Source organism: Rhinolophus sinicus, chromosome 8, assembly GCF_057876585.1.
Source record: "Rhinolophus sinicus isolate RSI-liver-muscle chromosome 8, RSI-T2T, whole genome shotgun sequence".
Lineage (NCBI taxonomy): Eukaryota > Metazoa > Chordata > Mammalia > Chiroptera > Rhinolophidae > Rhinolophus > Rhinolophus sinicus.
Window position 1 is genome coordinate 66,320,309 of NC_142508.1, and position 18,597 is coordinate 66,338,905.

General features: G+C 52.0%; 1 protein-coding gene across 2 annotated transcripts in view; it reads right to left on the reverse strand.

Moving 5' to 3' along the window:
• The window catches only part of CDH5 (cadherin 5), a 33,734-nt gene that overhangs the window by 13,774 nt on the left and 1,363 nt on the right, over positions 1-18,597 (reverse strand). Inside the window, exons 1-5 of one of the 2 annotated variants that reach the window (XM_074314782.2) lie at positions 8,892-9,072; positions 7,377-7,596; positions 2,446-2,734; positions 1,349-1,465; positions 292-456 (exon numbers count right to left, since the gene is read on the reverse strand). In XM_074314782.2, the coding sequence (XP_074170883.2) occupies positions 292-456; positions 1,349-1,465; positions 2,446-2,734; positions 7,377-7,577 (772 nt within the window). In that variant the 5' untranslated portion in view covers positions 7,578-7,596; positions 8,892-9,072. Of the gene's footprint in view, positions 1-291; positions 457-1,348; positions 1,466-2,445; positions 2,735-7,376; positions 7,597-8,891; positions 9,073-18,597 lie in introns of those variants that run through there. The other variant, XM_019755125.3, reaches the window with a different exon arrangement.

Consider the following 18,597-nt stretch of genomic DNA (forward strand, 5'->3'; position numbering starts at 1 on the left):
CAGTGCAAGTGATAAGCCATCTGACTTCTTCCCCAGCCCCTCCCAGAGCATGTGAAAAGCTCTTGTCAGACTTTGGTTGGGGAGAATCAGTTTGTGGGTGGGGTCAGGGCCCCACGACAGGAGGCATTGGCACAGCCTTGGGAGCAGGACCTCTCCCTGAGCCAAAATGATTTCCCTGAGGTCGGGGGAGAGACAGCGGGACTCTGGGTTCCTCCCTGAGAGCCCCCCAGGACACTGAGTCTGGAGCATCTCAAGCCCCGCCCTCCCCGGGGCCCTCGGGGCCGTGCTCACTCTGGGTGAAGATGGGGAAGTTGTCGTTGATGTCTTGCAGAGTGATAAGCACAGTGGCCGTGCCTGAGTCTCCCCGGAGGCCCTGGGCATCCCGTGCTTCCACCACGACCTCGTACCTGGCCTTCGTCTCTCGGTCCAAGTCTTTGGTTGTCGTGGAAATGAGTCCTGTAAAAGTGTCCCAGCAGGAGCCATGTTACCTGGGGAACTTGTAGAAAATACCGATGCCTGAGCCCTCCCCTGAGAGCACCTGACTTAAAACCTCCCCATGTGGATCCATGTGCCACCAGGGCTGAGAACCCCTGGCCAACCACCCCCTGCCTCCATGCCCTGCTCTGCCAGGCCAAAGCTGCCTAGACTATTTGGTCCAATATTGGCCTTAGCCACCTGGAGCATTGTGCCGAGAAAGAGCGTGAGGCCACCTCTAGGCTCAGCGTGGAAAGAGTGCTATGATAGATTAGTGATGCCTGCCTGGGCGCCTTACAGGATGTGGTGGCATCTGGGCTGTGTACTTGCCATCCCTCTGAAGAACAGTGCGCCCAGGGTCGGGCCAGTGGGACTTCTGTTTTGCTCCCAAGGCTCAGTCCTCACAGTTTTTAAAGTCACACTTAATAGACAATTACTATGGACCATGAGCTCTCCATACACTAATTCAAACTTCACGGCTACCATGCAATATGAATATAAGCGTTGCCATTTTCAGATTAGGGGACCAAGGCTTGCAGAGGTTAGTGGACTTGCCTGAGGTCTTAGAGAGGGTGAGTAGGAGAGCTGGATTTGGAAACCAGGTCTGTCTGAATCCATACCCAACATTTATTTCTGCCACTTGGGGCCTGCTTTTGTTTCCTGGACTGGAGTCCATGTCTTGGGCACCTGTCTGCTTCCTTCTGCCCTCACCAGCCACCTTGTCTTAATGTGTGATTCTGACCACCTCCATAGGACAGTGTGGTTCAGTGGGTGGTGAGACCTGTCACACTGGACTTCCTCAGCACCTGTACATGGGATATCCACCCCAGTCACTCTAAGCCAGTGCCTGCCCAGGAGGGTTAGTCCCACAGACCAGACTGATCGATGGCAAAATACTCGTTTCCTTTCAGGACTTCGTATGTGACAGAGGTGTGTTCTGCTATTGTAGGGTCATCTGCGTCCACGGCTGTCAGATGGGTGACCGAGGTCCCTGCAGAGAGAGCGTCCGGGGATTGCTGCCTTGTGCTTGCGGGCCCCTCATCCCATCCCCAGGAGAGAGACAATGGGGCATAGGCTGTTCCCTGAACCCATCTCCCCCGCGTCCTGAGGGAGGAAAGCCTCGTGTGGGGGCAACGTGCTGGCAGGGGTGGAGGCCCAGCCTGGTCAACCTTGAAGGGGGCAGAGAGAGCAGGTGATTTTCATTTCCAGGGAAATGAAGGAGGGGCAGGGGGTTGGGATATGAGGAGAAACCCAGGAGAGTGAGGGGCTGCTTCTTTCCTCTCCTGGAAGGCTGAAAACAAAGGAATAGGAAGGTGTCCCCAAAGGAGTAGGTGTCACAGCGCTTTTCCCCGTGCACTTAGGGTCCTCAGACTGAGCAGGAAGATCTGGTCCCAGGGTCTTGGCCAGGGATCCTGGACTAAGGAGTGGGGAAGGGAGTCCTTTTCTGGCTCCTCCTGGAGGCTGTGGGTAGAATTGAGGAAGGAATAGTAACCTCTGAACACCTGGGGTCCATGCTGGTGACACCCCTTGGGGTGAGGGTTCTAGTCCTCCCCTCTCTACTCCTGCATGTGTCCCACAGATGACTCTCCTTGCCTTTGTGGTACGGTTGGCATTTCTTCACGTGCAAAGACTATGTTTGTGGTGCGCCAGTCCTGAGAGGCGGAGCAGTGGGGAGGGTTTGTTCTAAAGAGTAATCAGATGTGTGTGTCTCTGATGGTTAAGGCTCTGTTCTCGATCAGGATCGGGGCTCAGTCCATGACTCGGATCAGGGCTCAGTTTGGGGCCAAGCCACACCTTAGTCTGTGGACCAGCGTTTCTTTCAAGCCATATAACATGGCAAATAGGCATTATTATAATCACTGCTCTGAGCTCTCTGAATCCTGGCCCAGGCAGTGAAGTTGCTAACGGAGAGATGCCTTTAGGCTGGGGATGAGGGAGGGAAGGAGGGCGAGGGACAGACTGGGCACATACCCACAGCGGACATCTCAGGCACAGAGGCGTTGAAAATCCGGTGTGTGAACACAGGCCAGTTGTCATTCACATCGTGAACTTTGATGGTAAAGCTGGAAGGAGATTCCAGGTTCCTGTTGGTGTTCTTGTCCACGATGAGGGCAATAAGGTGGTACTCAGAGATCTTCTCCCTGTCTAGCCTCTCAAAGGCAAACACGTCCCCTGTGTCTTCTTTGACCCGGAAGACCTTATCAGCATACTCTCCTTTGAGCAGGTACTTGGCGTTCGGACGGTTTACACTCGATTTGATCTAGGAAAGAAGAGGTGCTGTGAGCTGGGAATGAGCAGTGGTGTGTGCACATGTGAGTGTGCAAGTACATGTGTGTAGGTATGTGTGTGTGTACACGTGTACATATACGTACACACACACATGTTTGTGCACATGTGTGTGTGGTGCTGGCCCGGGATCCTAAATGTGACACTAATTTTTTTAAAAATTGGCTACGATATTATATTAGTTTCAGGTGTATAACATAGTGATTTGACATTTATATTCCTTACGATGTGTTCCTCATGGTAAGTCTAGTAACTGTCTGTAACCATACAAACTTATTGTAATAGCGACTGTTTTCCCAATGTTGTACATCTCATGACTTTATTTATTTATAATTAGAAGTTTGTATCTCTTATTCCCCTTCACCCTTTCTTCCCATCCCCCCATTACCCTCCCCTCTGGCAGCCATCAGTTCTCTGTATCTATGAGTTTGTTTCTCTTCTATTTGTGTGTTTTTTTAGATTCCACATGTTAAGTGAAATCACATAGTATTTGTCACTTAGCATAATAGTCTCTGTGTTGTCGCAAATGGCACGATTTCATTCTTTTTTATCGCTGAATAATATTCCATTGTGTGTATGTGTATACATATGTGTGTGTATATATATGTGTATATATATACATGTATGTATATATATATACACATATATATTACATTACTATGTATATTACATATATATGTAAATATATACATATACATATGTGTGTGTGTGTGTATATATATATATATATATATATATATATTACACATACCATATCTTCTTTGTCCGTTTGTTTATTGATGGACATTTAGGTTGCTTCTGTATCTTGGCTATTATAAATAATGCTGCAATGAACATAGAGGGACATATGCATATGTCTTTTTGAATTAGTGTTTTGGATTTCTTCGGACACTCAGAAGTAGGGTTGCTGGGTCACAAAGTAGTTCTATTGTTAATTTTCTGAGGGACCTCCATACGGTTTTCCATAGCGGCTGCGCCAATTTACATTCCCACTAACAGTGCACGAGGGTTCCCTTTTCTCCACATTCTTCCTGACACTTGTTATTTCTTGTCTTGTTGATAATAGCCTGACAGGTGTGAGGTGATATCTCATTGTGGTTTTAACTTGCATTTCCCTGACAATGACTGATGTTGCGTACCTTCTCATTTGTCTATTGGATGAGAAAGAGTGGGTCTCAAGACAGAAGAGGGAGGGTCAAGAAGGGTGTGGTCAAATCCCACTAGGTCTGGGAATGTCCCTAGGGCTTAGCAGTGTGCATCAAAAACATCAAGTGGACGGTGGGGTGAGAAGCGGGTGACAGAGCGTGGGTAGAGAAGAGTCTGCAGGGTGAGGAGGCGGAGACAGGGAGTGAGGACCCTCACCTTGGGTGCCTGGGGAAGGAGAGAGAGAGGGCAGCAGCTGGAGGTGGTGGAGCATCCTGGAGCAGGGCTGGGGTATTCAGGGGGCAGGTGGGGTCCTGAGCGGGTCCTAAGGCCTGGTGGCTGGGTCATATGATGAACAGTGAGGTTGTGTAACCTGTGGCCTGGGGGGGACTGTACTCAAGGAGGCGGAAGAGTCTGAGGCCCTGTGTGAGTTGCTCAGGGTTAGGATAAGATGGTAGTTCCAAGCTTGGGGTGGGTGTGTTAGGATCCATGTGGGCGGGGGTCGTAAGGGGGAGTGAGGCAGCTGTGATGTATTTGATTGGAATTCTGAGTATGATTTTATGTGAATATAAGTTTCTGTTTTCCTTCCCTCCAATTTTTCTTAAATACTATATATTTTTTAGGTTAGTTTTAGATATGTAGAAAAATTTAGAAGACAATACAGAGAGTTCTCATACATTCTGATCCCAGTTTCCCTTATTATTAACATCTTATATTAGTCTGGTACCTTTGTTATAATTAATGGACCAATACTGATACATTATTATTAACTGAAGTCTATGGTTTATGCAGATTTTTAAAGTTTTTACTTAATGTCCTTTTTCTGTTCTTGGATCCCATCCGGGACACCACATTACATCTTAGTCATCCTGTTTCTTTAAGCTCCTCTCGGCTGTGACAGTTTCTCGGCCTTTCAGTGTTTTTGATGACCTTGACAATTTTGAGATGTGCTCGTGAAGTATTTTGTAGGATGACCTTCTGTTGGAATTTGTCTGGTAGTTTTCTTATAATTAGACTGAGTGTATGCATTTTGGAGAGCCCTCCCTTTTAAAAATTATCACTATATTTGGATAAAACGTCTTCATGCCATAGCCATGCTGACCTGTATTTGTGGATTCAGAAGGCTGCTCAGGGCTCACTCCTATTGTCCCCAAGCAGCTCTGTAAACAAAGGCTCCTGGCTATGGCTTTGATAAACAGGGACTTCCTTCCCTCAGATGACGTCTTTGGAGCCAGGAGGTGATCCTTGGAGCCCTGTCCTTGCCTCCCCTCCGCACCCTTGTTTCTAGGCAGGGTGGAGACAGCATGTGCCTCCTCTGTCCCCTGACCCCATGCCAGGTGCCAAGGGAACACTGTTGGCAGATGACGGCAGGCCTGACGCTCTTCCTGCTGCTTGAAGACCCTAGGATGAGTCCTTCAAAGGTTGCCGTGTCAGGCTATGTGTGTTACAGAGGGCCCCCAAGTTCTGCTCATTCTGCCTGACTCAACTGACAGATGTTCCTTGGGGCGGGTCATTTTCTTCAGTGGCTGATTCATGGCACAGTTATCCCATTGGGAAGGATGTAGGTAAGTTGACAGCATTTTCCTCTATGACATAGTTCATATTTCTGTTGGGAGTCAGGAACCCTCTGCTTTCCTGGGGCTAGGTTCTCCTAGGGCTCTGTCCTGGCCTCACGGTGGGATCCTGGGCAAGTGTCTTTTCCCCTGTGTCGCCATACTGAAGGATTTAAACTTCTCTCTCAAGATTTAAACTTTTTGAGAGCTAGAGGAGTCTGTGGGCACAGTCAGCTGGCAGTGGGCAGAGCTGTGAGTGGAGATCCCCGAGCTGCTGTGGCATTTCTGGTACAAGGCCAGACGGGACCCTCCCCCATCAGAGGGTCCTCTCCAGTTTGTTTCTCTATGACCATAGGGCTCCTCCAGCACTGCTGTTTGTGGGGTTCTTTGCTGTGTGCTATCCCTCTAGACTAGGGCTGGCAAGCTGTTTCTATAAAGGGCCAGATAGCAAATATTTTCAACTTTGTGGGTCATATGGTCTTTGTCACAGCTACTCAAATCTGCCATTGTAGCATGAAATCAACCATGACAGTTTGTAAGTGCATGGGAGTGCTCTGTTCCAATAAAACTTTATTTACAAAACCAGGCGGTGGGCTGGTTCTGCCAGCGCTTGTTTTAGACCAAAAGCTCCACAAAGGTGGGGACCATGTCCCGTCTCTGCCCATGGTGGTCTCCCCAGAACCTGGCCTACTGATTGGGATTAGACTTCCTCTCACCAGCACATTCATCTCTTCTTTCTTTAGCCCATCATGTTTAGAGTACAAGAAAGTGACGTGATGAGATTTTATACACTTGAAAGAAAAGTTTTTCCTCACTGAAAGCTCTCAAAATGCCTAGTCCGTCTCCCTGTCACTGTGTGCGAAATTCTACCACTAGACAATTCTTTTGAATCAGAATGGCTGGCTTTGACATCAGTAACAATTTGACACCGTAGGACAGTTCAATCGTCACTCAGATTAGCTCTAATCTCTCGGAAGGTGACTGAGGATGAACAAGATTTAGAGGGGAAGGGAGCGGGGCTTGGAGTCATGGAGGGCAGGCATCTTGTTGTGGGTATCCTAGAAATCTGGGGAGTTATGTGGGTGACAGAAAACTAGGGAGGGATTGTCTGAGAGAAAGGGTTTTTGGAGGAATTTCAAAGGCATAGACCTGGGTTGGCCAACTATGGCCTGGACAATTAGCTTTATCACCAGCATGAGTTTGTAGAAGGCAGCTTAGGTTTGCTGGACCTCTCAGATGGAAACATTTAATGGCAGCCTTGGCTGGTTTTGCCCTAAGCCCTGAACCCCAAGGTCAGGCTGGCCTCCTCAGCCTGTGCCCAGCGTGGCCCTTCTACCAGTGATATTTGGTCCATGGACCAAGATCTGGGAGAAAATGAGCCATAGCATTCAGTATCACTTCCACCACCGTCCCCGCCATGATCACCACCACCAACTTCCCCTTCGTCATTATTAACACCATTATCACCACCATCACTTTTCTCTTCTTCATCACCATCATCACCGCCATTTATCATCATCACCACCACCACCACCTTCCTCTTCACCATCACCTCCATCACCACCATTATCACCATCCCCGTCGCTGCCACCACCACATCACCAGCACCATCACATCCATGATCACCATCACTACCACTGCCAACGTCCCCTTCCTTGTCACCATTATCACCACCACTCCTGCCTTACACTTCCCCATCATCGTCATCACCACCATCATTATCATCATCACCACCGTTATCACCACCACCACCACCACCACATCTACCACCTCCACCATCTGTACCACCATTACTGTCCCCTCACAACCATCTTCCCCACCCCTACAACCTCCACAATACCTATCAGCATCCTTACTACCATCACTGTGGCCCGCCTGCTGCCACAGAGAGGCCTGTCCTGCTCTGGGCCTGAGCCTTACCTTGCCCACATAATGGGGCAGGGGCTGGGTTTTCTCTTCATCGATGTGCATCTGGTTCCAAATCCAGTCTCTCTTCTGGCGCCGGAGGGTGGGGAGCATGCTGGGAGTGTCCAGCTGGGCAAGGTTAGCACTCGTGGCAGTTGCCACCAGCAGGCCCAGGCAGGTGCCCGTGGCGGCCAGAAGCACCAGGAGCATATGCATCTTCCCAAGAGGCACAGATCTGGGGACAGAGAGGAGACACCATCAGGGCATATGGGTCACTGTGCTGGGGTGTGAGCAGCTCCCAGGGACAAACGAGCTCCCCTTTTCTGTTCATTCCTTTGCCCTTCACCCTCTGCTGATCCGAGCAGAACCAGATTCTGTTCCTGCCCCCAAAGAGCTCCCAGCCTGGGAGGGGAAGACAGGCACAGACACAATTCCTACTTAACGTCACATGTGCTGGTGTGGAAGCAACTGCAGGTGCTAGGGAGAGCCCAGAGGAGGGCTGCGGAGAAGGCTTCCTGCACGAGAGGGTGATGCTGATGGTAGCTCCCAAAACCTTGTGCAGTGGGCACCCAGTTATCCGTATCTTACACGTCAGAAAACCGACCCACAGAGAGGGTCTGTTCACCTGGGAGCAAGTGGTGGGGCTGACAATGGATCCCAAGAGTCTGACTTCAACAGCTAACATTTATCGAGCACTTATCAATTGCCTGACACTGTTCCAAGCGCTTAATGGGTTGTCTCACTTTAATCCTCCCAATAACCCTCAAGGTGGGTATAATTGTAACCCTCATTTTACAGATGAGCTGAGGAACAGAGAGGTTTAGTAACATTTCTGAGATCACTCAGAATGTAAGCAGCAGTGCCAAGATTCGAAGGAAGTCTGCCTGGTCCAAAAGTTCGTGTTGTTTCTTACTGCTCTCTCTTGCCCCAGCAGCTGCTATGACATGGGATTTCAAGGCTCCTCCAAATAAACATGTCCTTTGGCCAGCTTTGGAGCCCCTGTAGCAGTGTGGCTTTGATGCTGGCTTCAGAAGGCTCTTAGGAAACCCAAATGTGTTCACCCAGAGGGTCAGACCTCACCCCCAGAATTCATGGGAGATTATCAGCTTAGGAGCTGTCACCAGAGCAGGGGTGGGTGGTGTGGAGGTTGAGAGGCTGGGCTTACAGTACTAGCTTCATCATTTTCAGGGCCTACTGCAAAATTTAAATGTGCGGTCCCATGTTCAGAAGTTATTAAGAATTTCAAGACAGCGACAGAAGAACATGAAAGCAGGCATGGGGGCCTTTTAAGCACAGGGTCCCTTGTGATTGCCCAGGTTCATGCCCGTCAAGGCCGCCTCCAGGACTTGGGATCAGCCCAGATTGGGATCTAGGGTTCCCCATCGATGGGGGCCTAGCGTCCTCCTGAATTCCAGGGAGAGGGATTTTCCCCATTGCCCCACAGTGGGTGGAGGCTCTGACCTTGGCTGTCACTATGCCCTCAGCCCTGACCCCTTCAGTCCACCCCTGCTGGGTCCCTGTGTCACTGACCTGTGGCGTGTGGGATGGTTCAAGGGAAGGAGGCAAGTGGTGGGAGTGGGACCAGGGCTCCTGCCTGGAGAGACGAGGACTCACAGGGTGCTGCTGGAAGGGGGCCCACTCCCTGACTGTCCCCTGCTTCGGCCCAGGGGAGAGGCTGGACTCTGCACATCACAGGAGATTTCCAAACTCTAGTCACATTTCCTCTGAGACACTGGCGCCAGGCTGGCCTCAGTGAGGGCCGAGGGTGTCATCTGTGCTGGGCCAGCCTGGCCTCTGGGTCTGCTGAGCTTAGCATTCAAGTTTCCCATCCTGTGTCCCCTGCCACTGGCCCAGGAGGAAGTGGGCTCCTGGGTTGGGATGGAGCAGAGCAGGCCCCAAAATACAAGTGCCATGTGTCTCCAAGGCCCTCCAGCCTCCGCCTCTCACTTTCCTCAGTCACAAATGAGGCGGTAGACTTGGGAGCAACCTGGCTCCCTTTGAGGTGGGTGTGGCAAAGGCAGCCCTTCCAGGTGAGAGGCAGGCAGTGAACAAAGCCGTGGGGAGGTTGGGAGTCCTGGCCAGGAAGCTGGTTCTGACTCAGGGAAGGCAGCAGGCGTGACCCCTGCCCCAGCCTTGCTGGGCCCAAGCCTGGTGGGTCATTTCCTTCTTTGCTTAGAAAGGAACTGCAAGTCTTAGTTCTTTCTTCCTCCCTCAAATGAGAAGTGACTCGAAAATGAAAAAGTGAAACAAACAGAAGTGAACCTGAGAGAGAGAGAGAGAGCGAGAGAGGGAGACAGGGAGAGAGAGATACTTTTCAGGCTACTGAGCAGGACAGGGTGTGAGCCCTGATGGGTATTGAGCACCTACTGTATGCTGGGCCCCATGCTAGGCATTGAGGTACAGCAGTGAGCAAGACAGACAAGAACCACCCTCAGGGAGTGCACACTGTAGTGGGAACACCCGGAAAATAAGTAAATGAGGAAAAACATCAGCTAGTGATCAGAGGGGCTCAGGGAATTACAATGGGGGACACAACAGAGACCGAGGGAGCAGCTGGTTGAGAGGGAGAGGCCAGGAAAGGCCTCTCCTAGAGATGACATCATCTGAGTGTTAGTCCTAGAAATGCCAGGGGAAGGAAGGGACTTCTAGGCAGAAGGACCAGCAAGTGCAAAGGCCCTGAGGTAGAAAAATGTTTAGTGTGTTTGAAGAAGCAAAGGACGTCCCTGGGTCAGATACAAATGAACAATGAGGGAGGGCAGGTCACAGGAAGAGCTGGCCAGGTCAGTGTGGTAGGCTGCATGATGCCACCCACACATATGTCTACGTCCTCATCCCAAGAACCTGTACATGGCAGATAGGATTACGTTAAAGATGGTGAGATAGAGAGATTATCCTGGATCATGTGGGTAGACCCACTGTAATCAAAGGTTTTTAAAAGGTGAAGGAGGGAGGGTCAGAATCAGGAAAAAGGAGATGTGACAATGGGAACAGTGGTTGGAGTGATGCAGGATCATAGGCTGAGGAATGAGGGTGGCCTCTAGAAACCAGAAAAGGCAAGGAAATGGATTCTCCCCTAGAGCTTCTAGAAGGAACACAGCCCTGACTTTAGCTCACTGAAACCTGTTTCAGACTTCCGACCTCCAGAACTACAAGATAACAAATAAATACATTTGTATTGTCTCAAGCCACTGTGTTTGGGGAGGTTTGTTATAGCAGCCGTAGGCAACGAATGCAGTGTAATCGTGCAGTCAGCTGTGGGGAGGGGGCTGGCTGGGTGAGGGTGACCAGGAGGAGGCAGTCACTGTCATACAGGAGAGAGGTGATGGTGGTCCACCAGGTTTAGGAGGGGATGGCCACGGGAAATATTTTTGGGGTAGAGTTAACAGGACTCGCTGGTGAAGGGGAGGTGGGGGCGAGGGATGGGAAAGAATGAGGGAGGGCTCCCCGTCTTTGGCCTGAGCAGTTGGGGGACAGCAGGGTCTTTCCTGAGATTCAGAAGCCTGGGGCTGTGGCATGTTGGTGGGGAGCAAACCAAAAGTTCTGTGTGGACTGTGTCAGGTGGCAGTTCCCTATGAAGGGTCTCTGTGGTCATGGCCAGCAGCTGCTGGAGACCTGCCTGGAGTCGGGGGGAGCTTGCAGTTACCGTCCAGTAACGGTGTCTGGACAGTGTTCAAGCTGCGAGGGTGGAACAGTCAGGAGAGCAGGTATCTGCAGAAGAGAAGTGACCCCAGGACAGCACCCCCGGTTTTGCCTCTTTCTCTGTCTGGTGAACTTGTCCTTCAGAGTTGAGGACAAGTCCTCTGGGGACTGTCCCTGGTCCCTGCGTCACAGGCCGCATTCCCTACATCTTCCACTGGATTGACATCCAGGCCCCAGGGCAGGGCTCAAGTCACAGCTTCCTCTGCTTCCTGGAGACCATCTTTCCCTCTCACCCAGCTATGTCTCCCCTCCTCAAGGCTCAGCCACATGTCACACGTGGATCGTTTCTCTCTGGGCCCACACAGTGTGGGGTGGTGGCTATGACGGCAGCCTCTGTAGTTTGCAGAACCTCCGTTGCATTGCTTTGTTGCTAAGCGACTGTGCACAAGACACTTCACCCCTCTGAGCCTCAGTTTCGTCCTTGGTGCAGTGGGAACACTAGCATCCACCTCTCAGGGTTGTTTTCTGGTTGAATTAGAAAATGTTTGTGACGTGGGCAATAAACAGTAGCTAAAAATGGAACCAACGGTGTGTGAATCCTCACTGACACTCTGGTTCTGCTCCCTGGAGGAGTCTACTTACCCTTCTTGTTCCTTCACACCCCATCACTTGGTGGAGGGATTTGCAGGTCCCCACCTGCCAGATCCAGTCCCCCCACACCTCCCCTGACCTCTGCTCTGTGTCGAGGGGCTGACCCCTGGGCTTTCTGGCCCTGGCTTCTGGTGTTTGGCCAGTAGGCACTCCAGCAAGAGCTCTCAGGATGGGAGGAGAAAGCGGGATTAGTTCTTCCCTTTGGCTCTTTGTGCTGGTTCATATTATTTGCTGTGACTGACAGCTCCTGGTGGGTGGGCAGCCCCTCCAAGGTTCTGGAAACAACCCTCCCTCCTCTGTGCCTTTGGCTCTGGGTGGTAACGGTTTCCACTGTTGCTGGTGTCCGCATGCCTCAGTGTCCCCCTTGTTCCCTTAGCCAAGCTCCCAGCTCTGTAAGTAGTCCCTCCGAGCCCCCAGAGTAAATACTGTTTCCTGCCAGGACCTGCCAGCCCCAGTGAAGAGGAGCACGGCTTTCTCCTGGGCGGGGCCTGCTTGGATGAGCCCGAGGTCCCAGGGCTGCCAGCATCCATCAGGCAAACAAATATGTAACCATGCTGGACTTAAATAAAGCCGAGGCCCCCGGCACAGGCTCTGGCCACGTGGCACACAGGGGACAGGGACCCCTCAAGGGGCTTTGGCTGGCCCCACATATAAAGTATGACCTGAATGTTCAGATCCATTCTGTGTCCAGCAGAGGCTCTGCTGTGGGCCCTGGAGAGAACTCCCTTGGCACACAGAACTGGCACTGCCCTCCAGAGTCACCCCACCACACCAGTGTGTCACTTTCTGGGGGGGGGGGCATGCTCAGCTGTCTTGTCAGTGACAGTTAGTGAGGAGGCAGGACCTTGGAGAATAGGACCTTTGGGAGACGAAGCTCACATAATCCCATCGCCAGCGCCCATCCTAGACCCTCGCGGGCTCTCCCAAGACAGCCCTTTTTGGCCGTGGGTGGTGGATGGGGGCTGACATTCCTGAGTATCTCCTCAGTGGCCCACATTATCTCATTTAAACCCTGCAAACTGCAAGGTAGTTGTCAGTAATCCCATTTAGCAGGTGAGGCTCAGAGAGGTGGAGTGAGTCATCCTAGGCCACACAGCAAGAGGTGGAGCCAGGATTTGAACTTAGGCTGCCTTTCACCCCACATAGTGCTTTTTCCATCATGTGCCCCTCTCTGTGGTGACATTCATGTGCAGTAATAATAATAAACTGTTCTCCATGCTGGGCTTTCATAGCTACCATCTCATTCAGTTTTCACACTATCCCCAGGAGGTAGGAATTATCAGCTCCATTTCACAGAGGAAGAAACTGAGGCTCAAGACAAACAACTCAGAATGGGTAGACCTGGGACTCCCCACTACCCCTCAGATCTATCTTTTTCTAAATCCCAGGCTCCTTCTACATCCAATCTCAGCGGGACATTAGGGTCTTTTCCATCTGAAAAGCCACATTTTATTTGTGTTATTTTGCCTTTTGTGTTAGAAATTTGGCCACCAAAATGGGGGCCAAGGGGAATGGTTTTGTCTAACAATTGTTCCACCTCCAGCTGCTGATAGAGGGAGAGGAAGTCAGGCAAGAGGATTTGCTGTACCCACAGCTGGAAGCAGCATGTCCCCATGGCTACATCTCTGGAGGTGTAGTCAGAGCCACAGCGGGGTCACACTTGTTTCAGCCCTTTACCGTCCTACAAATAGGAGTCACGTCTCTTGGTTGCTGTCACCAAGTTTTCAGAGATCAAGGTGCTGCTGGGTGGCTTTGGGTGTGACAGATGTGCAGAGGGTCAGATTTCTGTGCTCAGAAATTCCCAGCTGAGCAGCCCTGGCAACTTGCCCAACAACTGCCTTGAGGAGAGAGGGGATTCGCTCTCTGGGCAGCTCAGATATGCGTGTCACGCACGCCTTGACCAGGTGCCTGTCTGTGTCCTTGTCATCTAGGATTGTGACAATGCCTGTCCCTGCAGCCATGTTGGAGACTTTAGGGGGCAACTCCAAATGGACTCATGGATGAGGTGGGCCAGCCGGCGAACCTGAAGGGGTTGTGCCCTTGGTCAATCTGGGAAAGTCTGGGGGACCCACAATGAGAAGACAGAGTGTGGCCCAAAGACACTGGTGAGCGGGCATGGAGCCCAGAAAAAGGGGTAGAGGAGCCCGGGAGGACCTGGGGAGTGGCTGGGCTCACCCATGCCTGGATGGCAGGTTGGGGCCTTGGAGAGCCCCCGGATCCGGGTCTGTGTCCACAGTGAGTGGGACCATTGAGGTCGGAGCCTAGATGCCAGGTGTGGTCACATCCTCTTCACCTTTGTATGGCCATTCTCTCTCCTCTGCCTGGATTTAGTCCCATGGCATCACTTTTTTGAAACCCTCTCTAGGGCCCTGGGGTTCCACAGTCATTCAACAAACATAGTGCACCAACTATGTGGCAGGCACTGAATGAACACACACGGGAAGCAAACACAGGCTGCATCCCAGCGGGGGAGATGGACAGTAACCTCTTGATAAAAAAATAGAGCTTCAGACTGTGATGGAGGAGGGCAGGAAGCGGTGAGAAGGCAGAGAGGGGGAGGGCCCGGATTGGTCTGAGGGTCTCACTCCAGGAGTGAGTCCTGCCTCTCTCTGTCCCCCTGTGGGACATCAGGCAAAACTCTCTTTGCTCTCTTTCTTTTTGTGGCCCGCATGTGTCCTTGAGATTTAGCCTTGAAGGGGCTGTGAGATCTGCTCAGCTCTGTGTTCTTTAAAAGGAGGGTCCAGGGGGATACAGAGGGCACAAAGGGAGGGGCTGGAACTGCTCCATTTGTAGCTAAATTGACTCTGGGAAGCCTGGACCCAGCTGGGAACTGCTCAGTGGGGCAGCCTGGCAGATGCCCCTAGGCTGGTCCTGCCCCTGACCACTGGGCAGACCCCTGCTCCTTGACCTGACCAGAACCCTGCTCAAGCCTGAGGTTTTAGGGGCTAAGTTCAGGCTTTTGCGGGGGGGGGGGGGGTATTGAGAAGACTGGAGGGCCCTTGGGGGTGGGGCAGAGGAAGCCTCCAGGTCAGAGATACATACATGACATCTACAGACACACCACACAGACACACTATACCCTCAACTGTGCCTTCACAACTACACACCCCTGTCCCCAGGCATCTGCCCACGCCAATTCCTGAAGAGTCTCTCTGCTCTGTGGGGCTGGCCCCTCTGTTCCCACCCAGCACACCCACCATCAGCTGGGACAAGACCTGGCAGCTGAGCCCAACCCTAAGCAAAGCTTCAGAGAGTGGACGGGACGCTCAGTTCCAGCCCAGCCTCCTGCAGGCTCTGGACTCCAGCCCAGAGGCCCTGGGTCAGGGATGAGGGGCTGGGCCCACAGCATGCAAGAGGTGTGTCTGTAGGAGGGAACGAGCTGGGCCCCTGCTCCGTGTGTGGCCCTGAGCAGCTCTCCGCACTGCCCTCCCATGCCATCCCCCCACACACCTCCAGTTTAGGGCTGAGGTTGGAGCTCCTGATCCCCAAACTCCTTCAGGAACTCCCCAATTGTCTGTTCAAACTCCAGCATTTACAGCTAGGCTTTGGCAACTATAGACACCGTGTGGATGAAGGGTGAGGCCCTGGGAGCCTTGGGTATGGGGTGTGTTGGGGGTGGGACTGGGCAGCTTACAAGGGACTTTCTCCTGGTTTGTAGCTCAGTTTGGCTCAGGGACCTGCTCCTGTGGGTCCCAGACCTGATCCCCTTCCCTTGGGGTTCTACCAACAGCCCCGTCTTAACTCTGCTTAGAGCTGACCACCCTGCTCCCTTGCTGACTGTCCTCCCTGGCTCCTCACCTCCAGCAGGATGAATCTAGCGCCTGAGCCAGCATGGCGTGTCCCCTGCCCACCACTCTGGCTCTCCTCTCCCCCACCTCCCTGCCCTTTCCAGTCATGAGGAGAACTAGGTGTTTCTGGAATGCACAGGTTTTCCTCTCTCTAGGCTTTTTGCATAGGCTGTTTCCTCTGGATGACCCTGGATCCCAGAGACCCCAGCATAAATTTGTTTTAAATCGCAAACTAGCTCTAGTGAATTGGTAGTATCTACTTCAAAGATAGTATTGAGGATTCAGGGGCTGAGCTCAAGTTCAGTGGGAATTAACACTGCGGTGGATTAGTGATGTCTGCCACGGGTATGAGAATGGAGGAACGGCCAACTCTGCCTGAATGCCCTTCCTTGCTGTGTCCCCTGGGTGAATGCTTTACTTCTTTTTAAGCCCCAGGCACCTCCCCCATGAGCTCTTCTGATTGACTCCTGCCCCCAGTACAGCCTGTGCTTCCTGGCCCAAGTGCCTCTGACCAGGCAGGCTCTGGGTCTGTCTCCACTTCGTCCAGTATCCAGCTGCATGAACACAAGGCTCCGGCCCTTGATGGTCAGGCGTTCCCATTGCTGCATGGCAGCCTGCCTCAGTCTCCAGGCCTGCTCTTGTCACTCTTCCCTCTTCACTCACAGGATTTAAAACAAATCTGAATTATTTGCAGACAACACCTTGGGTGGTCAGAGTGGGTGCAGTAATTGGTATAACTCAGTGAAGCTCCTCCTTGTTCCCAAATAGCCTCTCTACTGGCCCAGAATATTGTCATACGCACCCCCGTTAGGATATTGGTCCTTTGAAGACAATGAGATTATCCTTCTTATCGGATCCTGGTGAACACACACCTGCCTCTGTGCAGGGGACCTCTTACAGGATAGGGCTGGCAAAACAGAGGTCATAGGTGGCCACTCACCCATTCCTGTACCCATGGCAGACATCACTAATCCACCACAGTGCTCATTCCCACCGAACTTGAACTCAGCCCTTGAATCCTCAATACAATCTTTGAAATAGATACTACCGTGTTTCCCCCAAAATAAGACTGGGTCTTATATTAATTTTTGCTCCAAAAGACTCAGCAGGGCTTATGTTCAGGAGATGTCATCCTGAAAAATCATGCTAGGGCTTATTTCTGGTTAGGTCTTATTTTTTGGGGGAATACGGTATTCTACTGTAGAATACCAATTCACCAGAGCTAGTTTACGATTTAAAACAAATTTGTGCTGGGGTCTCTGGGCTCCAGGGTCATCCAGTCTATGCCCCTGTCTCCTAATGGGGCAGCTCAATGTTTCAAGGAGAGAACACCTACCCTACAGAGCCTTTTCTAGTCTCTGGGCTTCCTGACTTTGGGACTCTGAGGCAGTCAGTGAGGGCAACAGAATGAGCCCCACCAACCTGCTTGTTTGAACTTGCTCAGCTGTTTATGAGCTGTGTGGCCTGAGGCTCATCCCTTGCCCTCTCTGAGCCCCAGCTGCTTCATCAATAATAGCTGCCTCCCGAGTCAGGAGGGCGATCACAGGTATGAAGCCCAGCACATAGTAGGTGTTTAGTAAATGTGTGGGTATCTTGACCCTCATCTACTTAACCCCTTTACCCTGGTGGCTGTGGGCTCAATTGGCTGACTGGTCGACTCACACCTGACCTCATTTCCTGGTTATGCCTGGGCCCACCTCCTACTCCCCTCTGTTCCTCTCCAGAAGGAAATCTCATTCATTGCCTGCCTGGCCTGGCCTGGCCCCATGGGCCCTGCTTCCTCCTCCTCCTCCTCCTCCTCCTCCTCCTCCTCCTCCTCCTCCTCCTCCTCCTAATATCTGCACCTGCTAGGATCTGACTGTTATGCTGTGGCCCCAGATAATCTGGAGGTCCTTGAATGAGGTTAGGGATCATTGGGTCTATCCCTGCCCGAGAGAGATGAGAAGACTGAGATTGCCGACCTAAGACCTCAGTCTCCTTCTCTTCCTCCAGGAAGCCTTCTGTGATTTCTCCATCCACCGTCAGCTTGGACCTGAGTTAGGATGAGCTTTTCAGTATCTCTCCAGCCAGAAGCCAAACTCCTCAGGACAAGACCTGTATCCTAGAACATTCCTTTGCCAGGGTCAGTGGGCTCCTGACTTATCCTGGTACCTGCTTCTATGGCTTGAACTGTCATGTACAATTCTCCTTGACTTGTCTTCCCTCTGAGCTTGATTGTGGGGCGTGGTAGGAGCTGTGGGGCCGGAAGGAGCTGGCTTCACTCATATCCTCATTCCTCCTCATACTGTGACCTTGGACTGGCCACTCAGCCTCTCTCTGTCTCTGTGGTCCCATCTGTCAAATGGGAATTCATTTAGTAGCTTCAAGGCTGCTGAGGGGGTGCAGAGAAGTGATGGATATAGCAGGCATGGGTCCATATGAGCAAGGGGCCCAAGATTTTTCCTAAGCTGGTGGCTACTGTGTCCACTTTGCATCCCTGAGGCAGCAGCAGAGCGGTGAGTCATCCAACTTTGGGAGAAAATAAGCGTGGCCCCCTCTGGCTTCCTGCCCCCATGTCCGGCCCTTGTTTAGCAGCACAATTGCTCAGGTCCAGACTGTAGCACGGGCAGCTTAACCCGTTCAAGGCCAGTGGACGCTTCCCCTACCCCCTCAGCACAGGAAGCCTGGATTGGCAGGGCTGCCTGAGGCTCAGCGGCACCCAGGTTCTGTAGGTCATCTGCTGCCCTCCAGGCTGGCGCCCACAGATGGCTGGACTCAGGCCAAACGGGAGAGGCCCACTGCTCCCCATCACCTCAAGATGAACTAAAGCTCCTGGTCCTGGCACTCGTGGCCTTCAGCGTCCCTAGCCATCCTGCCACCCCCTGCTCTAAACACTCTCTGGCCACACTGGCCTCTCCAGTTTCTCAGAGCTGCCGAGGTTCTCTGCCTCCCCCAGAATTCCCTTCACCTTCTGTAGGATCCTATCTGCCCACCACTCATGGGAGATGTCCTTGTTGGGGGTGGGGAAAAAGCACAGTGCTTGGTACAGAGTAGCTCCCTTGGGTGCTTGCCAGAGGAAGAGCTGAGTTGACAGTCTCTCACTTTCTCTGTCACGTGCTGGGGTCCTACCGACCTCAGGGGTCAAACCCTTTATGACATCCACAGCCAAGATCAGCTCT